The sequence below is a fragment of the Alligator mississippiensis genome, chromosome 11 (genome assembly GCF_030867095.1).
Source record: "Alligator mississippiensis isolate rAllMis1 chromosome 11, rAllMis1, whole genome shotgun sequence".
Taxonomy (NCBI): domain Eukaryota; kingdom Metazoa; phylum Chordata; order Crocodylia; family Alligatoridae; genus Alligator; species Alligator mississippiensis.
The window spans coordinates 48838093-48856393 of NC_081834.1; the positions used below are offsets into that span (position 1 = coordinate 48838093).

The 18301-nt window shown below is 43.8% G+C and overlaps 1 protein-coding gene and 1 pseudogene across 1 annotated transcript; both read right to left on the reverse strand.

Annotated features, from left to right (window-relative positions):
- Positions 1-959: 959 nt before the first annotated feature.
- On the reverse strand, positions 960-1905 carry LOC132244055 (olfactory receptor 2T33-like; annotated as a pseudogene).
- Positions 1906-9877: 7972 nt separating this feature from the next.
- On the reverse strand, positions 9878-16328 carry LOC102560509 (olfactory receptor 2T5-like). The gene is made up of 2 exons (XM_059714391.1): positions 15911-16328; positions 9878-12142 (listed from the first exon to the last, which is right to left on the reverse strand). Exon 2 carries the CDS (start codon positions 12019-12021, stop codon positions 11077-11079), a length of 945 nt encoding a protein of 314 aa, XP_059570374.1. The 5' UTR covers positions 12022-12142; positions 15911-16328; the 3' UTR covers positions 9878-11076.
- Positions 16329-18301: the final 1973 nt, after the last annotated feature.

Below are 18301 nucleotides of genomic sequence, written 5' to 3' on the forward strand. Positions count from 1 at the left end.
GCCACCACTTTCAAGCCACCAAATTTCTGGAACTATGGGGAGCCCGATGACACATATGATGCGTAAAAATGGATCTGATCTGCAGGCTGGAGATTAAGCATAGCTGTGATAAGTGAATAGAAGAATTATATCAACATATCAATTCATCTTTAAGATTTTTTTATTTATCCTTAAGGAGCAATTCTTTTATTTCTTTCAGAATCTATGTTTAGTAACTCCTGTCTCCTACCACACTCCATTTCTCCTATCGAGAAAGAAAGGCAACAATAAGTACCATCTCCTTCTCTCTTTCTCCTCTGCAAAGTCTCATTGTGGATGGAGAGCTCACAAGTTTTGCCGTGCTGCCCGTTTCCATGATGGCATGCATAAGTCAAATTAATTTAGGTTACATGTGGTTTAGAGACATACTTGGTCACCAACCATTTCCCATTCTACATGATTCTGGCTGCTATAAAGAGGAGAAAAGCACAAACTGAGCTCATTCCTTGTGCTAGGAAACACAAGGTCTCCACTGATGAACTCAGTGATGTTTACTTGATTTAAAACCAATGCAAATGACAGGAGAATCATGCCCAAACGTAATGCCCTACTATGACAAGTGGCTGCTTGAAACGTCTGCAGGTAAACACTTGGCCTATTTCCTGCAGGACAATTTCAGGCATTTACAAAGGGCAGGACAAGGGCCTTGAAGATCTTCAAGGTCCTTGGAGGCCTTTGGTCCATGCAACAGACTGGAGAAAGCTCCTATGATAGAGGTGTGGGGCTGACGACCTCCAACTATTTCCTAAGGGATTACGTGAGAGAGGAATGCAAATGATTGTGATCCTTAGGGGAAACTGGCAGCTAAGGCAGTCAGATACTGTTAAAATAATATGGCTTCTTTCTTTCTAAATTTTCCAGTAAGCCTAGGCTTTGGCTTTGATCAGACTTAGTATAAATAACATTAACCACAGCTTTTGTCAATTCTGCTGGACAACTCTGCCTTTCCCAAACAGTTTTCTTAGGGCTGCTAAGACATCCTTATTTCTCAGGCTGTAGATGAGTGGATTCAGCACTGGGGTGACAATAGTGTAAAACAGAGACACAATTTTGTCTTGCTCTAGGGAGTGGTAGGAGCTGGGTCTCATGCACATGAAGATGGCTGCCCCGTAGAACATGCCCACCACAGTCAGCTGGGAGGAGCAGGTGGCCAGAGCTTTCTGCTGCCCTTTGGTTGACTTCATCCTTAGGACTGCAGCAAGGATGTGAGCGTAGAAGTCTAGGATGGTGGAAGAGGGGATAAGTAGCAGGACAATGCCACATAGAAACAGCAGAGACTCATATTGGGATGTTTCAGAGCAGGACAATTTGAGCAGGACTGGGACCCCATAAAAGAAGTGGTTAATCTCTTTAGAGCCACAGTAGGGGAGGTGCATTGTGCAAGTTGTAAGAATCAAGGCATCTGCAGATGCCCTGAACCAGACCGCACTTGTCAGGCCCAGGCAGACTCTCCTGCTCAGAAGAATAGGGTATTGCAAGGGATTGCAAATAGCTACGTACCTGTCATAAGCCATGACTTCCAGGAGGAGGCACTCTGCTCCACCCATTGTCAGCACAACGAAAACCTGAGCCCCACAGCCAGCTGGAGAAATGGGGTTGCCTGGGGTCAGGAAGTCTGCTGCCATTTTGGGGACAACAATCATCCTTTGACGCATATCCATGAAAGCCAGTTGACTTGAGGAAAAAGTACATGGGGGTGTGAAGGGAAAAATCCTCTTGGATTAGAGGTATGAGAAGAGCATTCCCAGACAAGACAGTGATGAAGACAAATAAGATCGTGGCCAGGGAGAACTTGTGTACATTGGTACAGCTCAGGAGTCCCAGCACAATGAAGTCTGCTGAAGAAGTAGCATTCCCACTCTTCATTTCCTCTTCATACAGCTGTGCCTGAAGCCTTGGACAAAAACAAATGTCTGGAGAAATGTGTATATACTTCCTAGTGGGTAACACTAATGGCAACTGAGGCAGCCAGCAGGTTTTCATCTCCTGTGAAGAAATGCCAGACATTATGCTTGATGAGACAATAACTGCACTTCCCTGGGAACTGTGTTTATTTAGGCTAAAGATTTTCTAAACTTAGCATTTTAATGTCTGGCGGCAGGACCCACCTACATGTAGAGTTACGATGCTAAAACACATGTTATGTCCATGCCACAGCAGGGATCGGCAACCTTCAGCCTGCAGAACCTTTAAATCTGGCCCGGGGAGCCCACCCCACCTGCACACCCCAGATAAGTCGTGGCTCCATCCTGCGGCCACACCCCCCGGCTTGGTGTCATTTGCCCCTGCCCCCATGTCCCACTCCCTCCCTCACTCTGATGACTGTTGATCTGCAACCCCCCTTCCCTTCCCCCTCCTCTTCCACCACACCTGACTTGCCATCTGCATCTCTCCAAGGCCCCAGGCTGTGCTCTTCACTGCCTACATGCTGCACTGCGGCAGTGCGAATGCATGGGCGTTTGTTGACCAAATTATTGGCTGCATCAGGCCGATCTCAGATACAACCAATTTTCTTTATCACGGGTTGGGGGTATGTCACCCTGGATCTGTGAGGGGTAGGGGGAGAAGGGTGGTGCGGGCTGCAGCTGCAGGCTGGGTCTGGGGCTGCACCAGGCTCTTCTTGGTCGGGGCTGGGCTCTGGGCTGGTGGCGGCAGCACTGGGAGGGTGCTATGGGTGGGGGGGCTGCAGCCACCCCAAATTTCACCATGGCCCCCACCATAGCCTCCCCTCCCAGTGCCACCACCGCTACTCAGCACAGCTCTGGCACAACCCCTGCCTCCACCTAAGTGATGGGAAGAGCTGGGGCTACACTGGGCTGGCAGTGGAAGTGCTGGGAGGGGGAGCTTGGGGGGGTTACACCAAAATTTGGGGTGGCTGCAGTCCCCACTCGGGTAGCCCCCTCCCAGCACCACCACTGCCCGCCCCAAGCCCAGCCCAGCCCAACCCTCACCAAGAAGAGCCCGGCACAGCCCCGGCTCCAGCCTGCAGCTGCAGCCTACCTGCCCAAGCCTGTGCAGATTCGGAGGGCACACTCCCCGCTCTGCGCCCTTCCAGATGAGCTGCAGCTCTGTCCTGCACCCCTCCTGTCTTGGTTGGGCAGTGTCTGCCCCTGCCCTTCTGCCCCACTCCCTCCCTCTCCACAGGGGGGCCTTGATCTGCCCTCCCCATGCCCCTTCTCTCACCCCTCCCCTTCCATCACACCAGACATACCAGCTGCATGCAGCTCTCCATACTACATTGGAAATCGGCTCAGTTTAAGCTGATATGCCTCCTTAAAAATCGGCTATCGTATCAGCCCTAAAATCTCTATTGGTGCATCCCTATTGTGAATGTTATCTATAGGAGGAGGAGTAGCACTTGGCAAGGCAAGGATGCACATAGGGGTATGAGGAAGCATTCTCTGTCCCCAACACTTCAGCATTTAACAAATACATTCTGAAAATAGCCAATACCTACTCCCAAGAAGGTCTCTATAGGAAACCTGAAAGCCAATTTGCCACTTAACAAGAATGATTTAAATAAAAAAAAATTCGAGTCAACTGGATTTCTGTTGTCCAGTTTTCATACCCCTTAAAGCATCTAAATTTCAGAGGATAGATACTCAGTTGTTTCTGGATATTGAAATATGGTAACTTGGGAGCCAAAATTGATATAGACTAGATGAACAATAACTCCTAGTGCAACCGGCTGTAGGCTGTTAAGAAAAAGAAAGTAAAAGAAGAAAAGTATATAGCAAAAGCTGCTTAAATATAACAACAATACTTTTCATGAAGATAAGTGAAACAAATTTATTCTTATTTTGCTAGATCTCTGTGCCATATCAGTTCAATTCTACCAAACCATTAATAAAATATAATTTAAAAGAAATATGAGTTCTATAATGCTTTTGATAAAAAAACGTCCATCAGTATTTCAGTGAATGTGAATGGATTTTATTTAGTGGTAAAGGATATTTCACTTTTTTCAGGGGCGTCCCACCCATATTCAAATATTAATTCAGAACACTTGTAGTATCTGCCTGCGGACACACGCTTCAAAATACACAGTGAAGGGCCTGACTAGGAGTGGTACAGGTACAACGCCTGAAGACTAGTTTCCATAACGTTAGGAACAGAATCTCTCTGAACAAAGAGCAGCTGCCTCTTCGTACTAGATAAGAGGCCACAATCTCACTGGCTTCTTCATTTCTGCAGAGGTGGTGGTTGCTCTCTTGGACCAACTGGTGTTCAACTGTGCGGAAGATATGGTGGCCTTGCTATGCTCCAAGTTCACAGGCCAATGTACTCCATCACAGATAATCTCTAAGTATACATGACTAGCCAGCACTGAGCCAGCCAGCCTTGCCACTTTAAACTGGGGGGATGTGGTTTTGCCAGACAGCCAGCTTTATACTGTCGACTACAAGAAGCCGATGCCCTGGGAAACTGATATGATAAACCTGATTACCCATGGATTTTGTACATTATTGATGAATTGGCACGATAAGCATTTTTTTTTTACATCTGATAGACTAATATGTGGTATTTTTATCTCGTAAGCTTTTTAAGCTCTCTGAAACTGGTGATAAAGATCCCAGCTCTGCCTCACAAACTCTCTTTTCAGGCAGGGACTCTGATCCATACTGTGTTACCCCTCTGAAGCTGAACCAAGATCAGCGCCTCTTTGAGACCGAGTCTCTGGAAAATCAGTAAAATGTTTTTTGCCTGGTTAACTGGCCGTCTGTTGGAGAGCTATATAACGCCTGGTAACTTAAAGATTTCTTTCTATACTAATAATTCTGTAACTCTCTTCTTTTAATGGATATTTCTTTGAAATCAGCAGCTTGCTATGCTTTATCTGTACTGTCTCACCAATTGCTTATGTTTTGTATTCTAATATTGGAAGTGCTGTTAAGATTTCTTTGACTCTCTTGTTGGAGTTAGTGATTTTCCTGGGGCCGGCTTCTCAAGCCATGCTTGATCTCCAGAATCTCCCTGGGGCTCTGCAGTCCTCTGCCTCAGCGCCTGTTTTCCTTCTGGCAGAGTGAACTAGAAACCCTAGAGCTCGATAACCACCAAACGTTGTACATACCATGTAGGTACAGAAAGATAGCTAGGATTTCGCCCCTCACATGCAAAGCTAGGGACAAGGGAAAGTCTTGAAAGAGCGAACCCTGGTTACCTCTCTGAGAGACCACAGACCCCCAAAGTAACTGTGAGATAGATACAGGGCTGTGAAGCACCTCTCAAAACTATCCTTCTTACAGTGTGGGTTTCAAAGGCATTAAAACTGGAAATATATGATATTAGACATATATGTTATAATATACAACATAAAGCATATTTGATATGCTATGTTAAACTAAATCACTCTGTATATTATGTTTTAATAGCCCTAAATGTGGACTGGGTAAAATCCTAGACCTGCTATGGTGAAAGGGGTACAGTATCTGGAACTGCCTCCAAGAGAGCCAGACTTTTACCCCTTCTTTGCAAGCATTTCCTCCTCCTCAGGTTCCTAATTCTTAATTGTATCCTCTGATTTTTTTCCACATAAAAAATGAAGCACATTGAGGCCCATTTGGAGTTAAAAAATGAAATGAAATAAACTAGTAGAAGTAATAATTAAAAGTAAAATGTATATGATTTCATTTAAAAGTAATACCGGATAATACACACTGTGAGAAACATTTACATGCCACTACCTCTGTCATTATCATCTGGGGGGATCTCTCAGGAGAAAAATGGTGCTTTTGCAATAAAGATATGTCTGTTTTTAAGAATCTGTACATGTATAAAGTAGGACCATAAGAAAACAGTAATCACTTGCCTTGAACTGCTGTATCTCTTTCTGTGACCACTTCAGTAAAATGTTTAATTTCTTCCAAGAATGCTGTCCTTTATTTAAAATGAAGCTCCCCTCCCAGCAAATCTTTAAAGATCTAGTCTCTCATATTCTATAATATTCCTAGAATATGTTCTTTTTCCCATCCTGTGGTACATGTTCATTAACAAGAAATAAAGAGTTATTAACTCAAATGCAAGTATGCAAGCAACCCATGTAAATCTCTTCTTTTGCTGTCTTTACTTTAAAATTAAAGAAGTGACTGTTCTGCAAGGCATGGCACTCCTTTAGTATGGGGCAGCAATAGCTTTCTAAGGAAGTAAATTATCTTATAATCTCTTAGGCATGAACTCCATTTAAGTTTCAAAATTTTAAAAATATATTAATAATAATTTATGCCCAGAGCCTGAAAAAATATTCCATGGGTTGAAAAAATGCAACATGGCCAATATATAAAACCAGTCTGAAATCAATCTGAAACAAAGACCCACACATTGAATAAAGGGGCCTTGTAACTCTTTCAATCCTGTGTCTGCAGCTCACAGAGTAAATTAGGTAGCAGAGAGAGGGGAGGAGGCATGCCATAAAAGTCCGGTCTATAAAAAAGCCAAATCCAGTTTGTGGCCATTACATTACTCATCAGCAATTGCTCATAAATTGAAGGGGAGAAAAATACACAAACGTTGCTACACTTTAGGGACTCTTGTCCCAAGTCTTTTATTAAAGTTGCTCTCTCTGCTCAAGCTGGTGCTCGGGCAGATCTTCCTCCATTCAGGTGTTTGAAAACTGTTCAAACTTCTGCTCAGGGCGATTCCTTGGCAACCTCTGTGTCGATGTGGAAGAGAACAAAGCATGTTATGATGGAAAGAAGACACTATGTTTCAGTCTTTCTTAAAATAAATTCTAGGGGTAGGGTTTGTCTTTTTTTTAAGTGGGAAATGTTATATTTGATTTTTTTCATTCTAATACAAAATCCCAAATCTCTCACTGGTTGATTTTCCAGTGGAATGAGACGTCTGGGTTGTGACTCACTCGACATGATGTTTCTCCATCAAGAACATCAGTTCCTGAAGCATTTGTGCACAAGACATCCCTCTCGTATGCACAGCTCGGAACAGAGAAAAAGCGAAGAAGCACAGTCTGGGCAGATAGGCATCTCCGAATTTGTTGGATGCAAATTATGGTAGAAGAACAGGCCCGGAGGCCACTGGTATGAATAGAGTCCACTCAAACGAGTGGAATCTATTCCTTGATTGCAGACCACAGACTCAGGAGCTTGATCTCAGACTGTTTGTACCTTAGTCTAATGTGTATGAGAGGGCATCTGTAGCTCTCCTTAGTGCTTTGAAAAATCTCTTTAATGCTGCCAGTCAACACAGAGTCTAGGCTCGTGGTTTAACAGAGCCTCACTGACACAAAAAGCAAAAGTATGTCGGGGGTGGGAGGGAGAGACCCCTTCCCCCTAACTAGCAGACCTTTGTCAGTGAACATTTAGAGACAAAAGGCCTGAGAGCTACTCAGAAACATGCTCACACTGAGGATAAGACAGTGTGGGACACATTTCTTGCATTAGGAACAGAAAACTCCCAGTGACCTGAAGAAGAATTCACTGCATAAGACAGCTTGTCAAAATCTATCCCAACCTTGCAGTTGGTCCATTCAAATTTATCGTTCACAAAAGTACTCACCTGTCACATATTTCATGGACTATCCCAACTACACCATCAATCCTGCAGTATTAAACCTCTCCCTGTTGTGACCTAGATTATATTCCATTTTTAACTGGGCACATCTACATGACAGACTGACTGCACAGTAGCCTGATAACCACTGCACGGTGGCATCTAGTGTAGATGTGCCCACTGCTCCTAAGAAGAGAGAAGATTGCATTCAGCATGATTGGAAGTTGTCTGTAAGTTGCTGGCTCCTCAGGTAGGATTTTCAGGCAAAAATAAATGTCCTGAAGACCTAGCGGTGAAGAAATCTGGGGTAAAAAAAAGAGATTTCTGGAGAGCCTTTTAAAGACAATGAAAGTCTGTGCAGATAAAACTCAGCTCTGGGAACAGGGCCAGTTGGATAACTTGGGTGAGACCAAATATCTTTCTGACTTAATGGGCTGTATTGTGGTGCATAGCTGATTTCTCAGTCTTTGGATTTCTTTATACTCTGTGGTGCACTGATCTTTAGGTAACTTTTGTCAAGTGCCTGGCACATTCAGATCTGAATCAGTCTAGTGACTTCAGTCACCACCAGATGTCACTGACAAAATCACGGTCTGTCCATCCTCCACCAGGGCCAGAATCAGCAGCTGGAGAGGAGACCAGGGTCAGGGGCCAAGAGACAGGGCTGGCTCAAGAGTAGTCTGGAGGATCTAAGAGTGATAGGCGGGAGAAAGCTAGAAGTCAGGAACCTGACATTTTATTTGTTTGATTGATACCATTATATGCCGGCCATCCCAGAAGCAGCTCAGGGAGGATGCAGATACCAGAGATGGCTATCCTCTTCCTGATTTTCTCTATGACAACAGTTATTTGTCTACATCTCATTCTGGACACTTGTGTGCCAAAAGTAATACTATTTTTGTACCTGTAGGCAAGTATGTACATACGAAGACCAGGCACAGGCATTGGCAGCAGGATGAGAAGTTGAAAGAAAGACAAGCTTCTTGTCTTCTGCCTCAATACCCAGATGACGAGGGCACCCACCTGGGAACACAAGGACAGGTGGTATTAAATCTCTTCACCTGAATTTTTAAATTCAGGTATTTGAAGATGATTTTTTCCAGTTTCTAGCATACCTTCCTAACACCTCAGGTCATTCATTATCCAGGCCCTTCTCAGATGCTCCTTTAGAAGAAGCTGTGCCACTAGTATAGTCATTGGAAAATTGGAAAGGGGTTTCTGCCCTGCTAGGAACAAGGACACCAGCTTTCCAGGGCTCCCTGTGCTAGGGAGGCAGCTTCCTCACTCCATCTGGCTTGCTCCCATCCTCCTCTGTTTCCACACATCTCCCACATACCTTTCTTTCATCGTAGCCCAGAATTAGAGCTTCAAAATACAATTCAAAGACAGCCCTGCGTAGTGCCTGATCTGTGGTGTGCTGGTTAGTATGCATTCCTGAGAAGACCAAGTGATCCAGGGTGAAGTTATTTGGTGGGTGATGAAGGTTTCCAGCTTCTCAGTTGGATACCCTGGTCCCTCAGAGGCAAAGATGAGAACTCTCTCAATCCCTCTGCCTTCCTGAGTACAAGTCCAGGCAAGTTTAAGCCATCACTGAGAACATGTTTCAGGTGTCTAAGCCTGCTACACATCCACAAGTGCTGCACATATGTGCCCTGGCTCCTACTGCCCCCTCTATGTGGGCAGGTTTATGGACTCAGGAATGGAAATCTTTCCTGTATGTCAGTGCCAAGAATGGCATATAGACAAATGAAAAGATGGCCCCATTGACATACGGGAAAGAATGGTGTTGCCACAGGAAGTTAGGAACAGGGAATAAGAACAGGGACAACGTTAAGTTAAGATTTTGGGATCAGGGTGATCTCCAAGCTTACTAAAACACTAGGGGTGACTCCTATTTCACATTCAGGTGCCAAAGTGGTTAATTTATGGTAGCATATGGGCAGCTTTTGGTACTTACATACAATTTAATCCTTCTGCTGATTCCATATACAGAGTAGATTTTTTTTTTTTCCCAAGACATAACTTTTACCTTTTTAAAATGTTGATAAGCGATGGACTTGGGTAAACCCTTTTATGTATATGATCCATTCTGTTGGTACCAGGATCAGGACAATCCAGTACCAAAGAGTTCATAGCAAAATCTCAGTGTAGCTGAGGTGGTATGTGGCTGGCACCCCCTCTTCAATTGAAGGAATGCTAGCTGGTGTGTGTGCTGTGGGAGCATGACTGCCAAGCTTCAGGCCAGCTCACCTCCCTCCCTTACAGAGTAGAGTAAAGCAGAGCAGAGCAGAGCAGAGACCAGGAACACCCAAAGATGTTTAACTATTTACGGATTTAATTTTACAGTACAGTGTCAATAAACATATATAATGTGTACATATGTAGATATAGATATAGATATATACTATTTACAAATATAAGAGTGCAAAACCAAGAAATCTTACTAAATGTAAACCGAGACAAACTCAGCTGGGTATGGCAGGAGAAGGCACTATAACAGCATAGGCCATGGCCCTCTTTGGTCTTCCAGTTAGTGTACAGTCCCTACTCCCAGTAGGCCCTCCAGGCAGCCAGCAAAGGAACACTCGATGGTAAAACACAGGTTAGATAATAGGGGAACAGACAGAACCTGGCAGAGATGAAACTATAGTCTAAACATTTGTAAGTGAGATTACATTAAATAAGATTTAATAACTGAAGATATTTGTTGTAGTATTAAATATGGTGCTGTTTTTGCCTCCCAAATGGTCAGCCACAAACAGCAGGGCCACCAGGGCCCATCTGCCAATCTGCAATGTTTGGCAGGGGGGTACACAGGGGAACCTGCAAGATTAAGAGAGCTGCTGGACAGCCCACTTATACAATGAATTCAGTAGGTCCCTACTCATGACCATAGGGTTTATAAAAGGAGAAGTAGATAGGATTCCTATATGTCCAGGTAGGTTAAGTTCAACATGAACTTTCTAAGGACCACTCAGGACAAGAGTCCTAGTTTTCCATGGGAGCATTGCCATCATTTTCTGGCCATGCAAACCAAAACATATGGACGCCTCCCCTGCTTCCCACTTCAGCTGTATCAAAGGAGTAGGTACCACACATGAAGCCCGTATACTCCCAGTAGGTCGTACGTACATTAGGTTCAATCTTGCCATGCTCATTCCCTTGCTCTGGGCCATGCCAGCCACTCCAGGCCTATGACAACCATGCTGTACATGTGCACATGGGGCAGAGGAGTGACTCAGGATCTCTACCACTGTGCGTGACTCTGGGGATACTCTCCTCTGAAAACTTTTTCAAACACTTAACAGCCAATGTCTCAAGTACAGGTGTTGCCCCAGGTCTTTATGGCCTACTGCGGCCCATGTGGCCAAGATTATTACAGGAAGGATCCTATGTCTCCCCTCTCTGTCTTGGTAGTCAGTCTGGGGTCACTGTTTCCCTGAAGACACACTTCAGTTCAGCAACTATCCTATCTGACTCAGCCTCATGCAAGTCTCCCTCTCCCCTTTCCTGGGCAGGCTACAACTTCTGTCAATCTTGCTGGAAGTCTCTGCATTTCCCAATCCACTTTCTGAGGGCATGTAAGACATCCCTGTTTCTCAGGCTGTAGATGAGTGGATTCAGTACTGGGGGGACAATGGTGTAAAACAGAGACACAATCTTGTCTTGCTCTGGTGATTGGTAGGAGCTGGGTCTCAGGTACATGAAGATGCCTTCCCCGTAAAACATGACCACCACAGTCAGGTGGGAGGAACAAGTGGCTAGAGCTTTCTGCTGTCCCTTGGTTGACTTCATCCTCAGGACCCTGGAGAGGATACAAGCATAAGAGGCTAATATAAGGGAAGAAGGGATGAGGAACACGACAACGCTACTCATGAACACCAGAGCCTCATATTGAGAGGTGTCAGAGCAGGACAATTTGAGCAGGGCTGGGATCTCACAGAAGAATTGGTCAATCTCTTTGGAGCCACAGTAGGGAAAACCCAGTGTGAACACTGTCTGAATCAACGCATTTACCGATGCTCCCATCCAGACCCCAGCTGATAAAAGAAAGCAGATGTTCCTGCTCATGAGGATGGGGTACTGCAAGGGGATGCAGATCGCTATGTACCTGTCATAAGCCATGACTGCCAGGAGGAGGCACTCTGATACGCCCATTGTTAGCACAAGGAAAATCTGAGCCCCACAGCCAGCTGGAGAAATGGGGTTTCCTGGGATCAGGAAGTCAGCTAACATTTTGGGGACAATTATCAGTGTCTGACAGATGTCCATGAAAGCCAATTGTCTGAGGAAAAAGTACATGGGACTGTGAAGGGAGGAATCCACTTGGATTAGAAGCATGAGAAGAGCATTTCCAGACAAGGCAGCGATGAAGGCTAATAAGTTCATGGCCATGGAGAACATGTGTACATTGGTCCGGCTCAGGAATCCCAGCAGAATGAAGTCTACTGAAGAAGTTTCATTCTCACTCTGCATTTCCTCTCCACACAGCTTTGCCTGAAGCTCTGGACAAGAACCAAATGCCTGGTGGCATATACACTCGTTTTCAACTGGATAACACTCATGGAAACTGAGGCAGCAGGCAGGCTTTCTTCTCCTGTGGAAGAAATGGCAGACATTATGATAGATAAGACAATAGCCTCACTTCCTCGGGAACTATGTACATTTAATCTAAAGATTTCCTATTATTAGCCTAATATTTCTATGTCCATCTGCAGGCTCCACCTACAAGTGAGCTGCAGTGGTTTAACTCATGGTATGTCTATGCTGCAGACACAGTAATGATTATAGGAGGGATTAGCTGTAATCCCTAATCAGGGATTAGCTGTAATCTTAACCCATGGCCTGCAGGACCTGCAGGGCCGGCAGGACCTTTGAATCTGGCCTGGTGATTTTGGGTTATTGGTGGCATTTGGAGGTGGGGGGAACCTTCTTCAGGTGCTCTCCCCAGGCTGTCTCAAGGACAAGCACCATTATTGGGCTTTCTCCTTGTGCCACAGGTGGAGATTAGTGGCAGTGGTGGCAGGGTGCTTGGGTGACCACCTCCAACGTGCAGTAGGTTATTCCAGTTTGCAGCTGGAAAAGCTTGCCTACTCTTCAACTACTATGCCCTACAGAGATGTCATAGCTAGGGTTAACCAAGTTAATTGGAGTCCTGGTTGCAATCTAGCCATGGAATTGAGGAAGTCAAGGCATGCCACCTTCCCTGCTCAGAAGCAGGGAAAATGATCAGTTCCTGTGCTCCATGCTGGCAATAGTACCCACATAGTACCTATGCTGCTAATACTACCTTGTTATATGTGAGTCGGACTGAACTCGATGGGAAACAATCTCACAGAAGAAACTCATGGCAAAACATTTCACAACAATTGAGTGTGGCTCGGTCCTTCTGGCCATTCTCCTTTTCCATCACCACCAGCAGTGACATATATCATGAGTAACGTGATCGGTAGCAGGAGAAGAAGCACTTGGTAATGCAGCCATGGCACACTGGAGTATGAGGAAACATGCTTTGTCCCAAACACCTCACCATTTACCAAACTCTAAAAAATACCCCGTACCTGCTCCCCAGCCATAGCGTGTGCTTGGCAATTAATGAAACAATGAATGCTTGAAGGTATCTAAAGTGAAAATTTTTGCAGGACAAATCCTACAAATTTAGGTGAGAAAAGAATGTGTGTATTTTTTAGTTAAAATTTTAGTAGAGGAAAGTATCTATGGAAAGCCTGAAGGCCGGTGTCCCATTTAAAGGAATGGCTTTAACAGAAAATCTTCCGTCAGATCTGGGTATTTAGTGTCTAGGTTTTCAAGTGCTTGGGTAGGTATCCCATAAAAGCATCTGAATTTCAGAGGACTGGTTCTCAGCACTTTCTGAATATCACAATACAGTAACTTGGGCAGCCAAAACCGAACTAAGACTAGATGAAAGGTAACAACTAGTGAGATCAGATGTAGGCTGTTTAAAAAAGGAAAAGAAAAAGAAATAGAAGGAAAGACAATAAAAAAACTGCTTAAAAATTAAAAAAAAATACTTTTTAATAAAAAAGTTAAAGCAAGTTATTTTCACGTTGCTAATGCCCTCTCCATATCATTTCAGTTCTATGCAACCACTAATATGATTTAAGAAAAATAAGAAATGCCACTCCTATAATACTTTTGATCTATATTGTCAGTCAAAATTTCAATTATTGTACCTGGATTTTTTTTAGTGAACATGACATTTCACTTTTTTAAGGGACATTTCTCACCCTCTCCCCCACCCCAAATTAAAATATTAATTTAGAAAATCTCAATTAACTGACTGAATGATACACAGTGCAAAACACTCTGGAAGATGCCTGGCTAGGAGTGGGAGGTATAGCATGATGACCTTGCTATGCCCTTCCTCTGATGTCGCAAGCCAATGTACTCTGTCACAGGTGATCTTGCTAGACATGGCTAGCCAGCGTGCAGTCAACCAGCCTTGGCGTTTTAAACTGGGCAGGTCTGGTTTTGCCAGAATGCTGCTTTTATCAGGCTTTATAATGCAATAAGTCTATGCCCTGGGAAACTGATAAGGCATACCTGGTTACCCTATTAAATAAATTAATTGTATATTAATGATTCATTGGCATTAGAAGCAATTTTGTACATCTAATAGCCTGATATGTGGTAATTTAATCTTGTAAGCTTTTTAAGCTCAGCTAAAAACTGAGGATGAAGAGCCCAGGTCTGCCTCAGAAAATCTCTTTTCACACAGGGACTCAAGATCCTTGCTGCATTGCCCCTCTGCAGGTGAAACAAGGTCAGTGTATCTATGAAACCTATCCCTGCCATACACCGTTCACACAATGGTCAAAACACAACCTACAGCATGTAGTCTCAGGAAGACCAATAAAAAGTTATTTTGCCTGGTTGGCCGGCTCACCTGCTGGAAACCTATATGATCCAGTAACTTAAACAATGTTTTTAGTACTAATGATTTTGTGACTCTCTTAGGTTAATGGATATTTCTTTTAAATCAGCAGCTCACTATGCTTATCTATATTGTCTTAGCAATTGCCTCTGGTTTGTATTCCAATATTAGAAGTGCTGTTAAGATTTCTTTGACCTTTGTTTTGGACTGTGTGCTTTTACCGCAGCCAGCTTCTCAAACCATCCTTGGTCCCCAGAATCTCCCTGGGGCTCTGCAGTCCTTGGCCTCGGTGTCTGTTTTTGTTCAAGCAGAGTGAACTAGAAACACTAGATCTCTATCGCTACCAAACTTTGTACATACCAGGTAGGGACAGAAAGATAATTAGGATTTAGCCTCTCACATGCAAAGCTAGAGACAAGGGAAAGTCTTGAAAGAGTGGAACCATAATTTATTTGGGAGAACCCAGACCCCAAGTCATTGTGTGATATGGAGTTGTGAAGCACTTAAAATGAACAATCCCTCGTACAGGTTGTGTTTTAAAGTCATTACAAATGGAAGTATAAGATATAGTATTATACATGTATATTATTACTCCTGCTTTTGTCTAAGGTAATTTGCATCCTTGCAGCCTCACAGGAAAGCCGAGACTCCTTGCCAGGTGAGACCTGTCTGCCCAGAGGGTTATTCCATCTATTGACTCCTCTGTGAAATCCTATGAAATATGAACTTTCATTTCTACCCAGCAGAACTTTTACAATCTTTTCTCTGATTCCTGATGAAAGGTGTTTGTGCCCAAAAGCTTGCAATGAAAGGGGTTTTTTTGCAAAAATCTTGTTAGTCTAATCAAAGACATCACATCTGTCCATGAGCCCTGATTGATATTATTAAATACTACACAAATAGTTTAGGACATGCTATGTTAGACTCAATCTCTCTTTACCTGACATTTTTAATAGCCATAAGAGTGGCCTGGGTTAAATCCTGGACCTGCGAAGGTGAAAGAGAAATTTGGAATTGACACCAGGAGAGATGGACTTTTACCCCTTCTTTGCAAACATTTCCTCCTCCTTTGAAGTTCATCATCATACGTAGCTGCCCTGACAGGAATAATCTGTTTTCATTAATAATTAATGATTTCTATCTCCCAATTCTTAATTGTATCATTTCAGTCTTTATCACATGGAAAGAAGCACATTACAGCACATTTGTAGTTATGAAATGAAGTAAAATATATTTTATTAGTAGGACTATTAGTAGAAATAATAAGAAGAATAAGTAAAATATACATGACTTTATTGAAATGTAATACCTGAGATATATTTTGAGAAACATTTATATGCCACTTCTTCTGTCATTATCACATGGACATCTTTAAGAAGAGAAATGGTGCTGTTTGTAATAAACATAAATCTGGTTTTAAGAATCTTCACTGGTATAAAATAGGACTAGAAGGAAACAGTAATCACTTACCTTGGTCTCCTTTATCTTTTTCTCTGATGATTCCAGTAAGAAACTTAATCTTTTCTACTATATTCCTGCAATGTTTTCTTTTTCCAGCCTATTGCTACACGTACATTTACAAGAAATAAAGAGTTATAAGCTCAAAAGCAAGTACACAAGAAATCCACATACATCTCCTTTCTTGCATGGCATTCCTTTCGTATGGGGCAGCATTAGTTTTCTAAGGAAGCAAATTACCTAAAAATTCCTTAGCTATGAACTCCATTTCAGTTTCAACATAAAAATTATATAATACCAATTCTTGCCCAGAGTCTAAAACATATCTTTATAAGTTGAAATAATGCAACATGGGCAATAGATAAAAAGGATCTGAAATTAGTCTTAAAGAAAGACACTCTACACTGAGTAGAGAGACAGCAGAGCTCTTTCAATCCTGCTTCTGCCGCTAGCTGAGTAAATTAGGTAGTGGAGAGAGGGGAGCACATATGTCATAAAAACACAGCCTTGACAAAAGCTAAGTCAAGCTTGTGGCCATTATGTGGCCAAGTTTGTGGCCATCAGGAATAGTTTTGAAATCTAATGGGACCAAAATACACAAACTTCCCCACACTCTGGGGGTCTTCTCCCAAGTCTCTAATTAAGTTCTCCGTTCATCTCCAGTGGGTGCTCTGGCAGACTTTCCTCCATTCAGGTATTTGAAAACTGCAAAATTATGCTCAGGCAAGTTTCTTGTCAACCTCTGTCTGGAGGTGGGAGTGAACAAAGCATTTCAGGAAGGATGATACATTTCAGTCTTTCTTAAAATAAATTATAGGCGGAGGGTTTGTTTGTTTTTTAAAGTGGGAAATGTCATATTTGAATGTTTTCATTCTAATAAAAATGCTAAATCTCTCACTGCTTGATTTTCTAGTGGGATGAGACCTCTGGATTGTGACTCACTCGACATGATGTTTCTCCATCAAGAACGTCAGTTCTCCAAAACTTTCAGTCACAAGACATCCCTCTCATCTGGAGAGTTTGAAACAGAGGAAGAGCAAAGGAGCATAGTCTGCTCAGATATGCATAAGAGTCTCCCACCCCTGGCCCCACAATCATGGACTGGGAGCTCCTTGCTGCCAGGGCAGGGGGACGATGTCCCTGCCTGGCCTCTGGTGGCAGCCCCTGCCCCAGCAGCAGGCAGCTCGCATGGACAGTGAGCAATGTCCCAGCTGCACCAGAAGATAGCTGTCTCCTGGCCCCGTGCTCCCTGCCAGCTCCTGGGCTAGTACCAAAAGGGAGCTTTGAGCTACCCCCGGCTGCTGCAGGAGCCCAGGGAAGGGCCACCGGAAGTAGGAGCAGTCTGCTATTAGGGGCAGCAAATCTTCTCCTTCATCGCTGCTCATGTAGATGTATGCCTGGGAGAGTTTATTTTAGCGTACCTCACTCTAGAGTAAAGTGCTCTTGGATTATTTGCATGTGCAGCTGAGCCCAGTCACTCACTGTCTAAATCTCTCCAGAAATCTTTATTTTTCATTTCTTAAATTCTAGGGCTCTATAACATTTTTTTCCCCCAGAAACCTCACCTGAGAAGCCAGATGTTAAGACAGCTTGTATTGATTCTGAGTGGTATCTTCTCTTTTCTTAGGAGCACTTAAAAATGAATTATAATCTGGGTCATAATCGAGGAACTTTAGTAGTGCTCGAGTGACTAGATGGGACAGTCCAGGAAATACGTGAGAGGCAAGTATTTTTATGGGTAATAAATTTTGTTGGACCGACTACATGTTTGGGAGGGGCTTTGACAAGCTTCCAAATGTAGCGCATTCTTCTTCAGGTCAGAGGGAGTTTTCAGTTCCTAATACTAGAAATTTGTTCCAAAGTGGGTGCATCTGCATGAGATGCTTTACCGTGAAGCAGTGTAGTTTGCTGTGCAGTTAACATATGCATCTACACATGAGCATGGTTACTGCACAGTAACCCTTCCTAATAGTAAGTTTGCTACCTGCAAATGCAAGTAGCAAATTTACTTGCAGTTACTAACTGTGCAGTAGCACTTGTCTAGACACCTGACTGGGAGCAAATCTGCTCCTGGTCAGTCATCCCCCAAGGGGTGGGAGATTGCTCCCTGCCCCATGGAGCTGGCTGCTGCCGGGGAGGGCTCTTCCACTGGAGTCCAGGCAGGGACTATGTCCCCCTCCGCAACCAGCAGGGAGCTCCAAGACCCCTGCTCCAAGGTCATGATTGTGGAGCAGAGGCTAAGAGATCCTTGTCTCCCACCCCCTGTTTCACCATCACAATTCGGGAGGAGGGGGTTGGGTGATCCTTATCTCCTAGTGCCAGCTCCATTGTTGCAGGGCTTGCATTGGGACTGGTCCCACTGTCATGGAATTGGTGCTGGGAGATAAGGTTCAGGGCCATGGC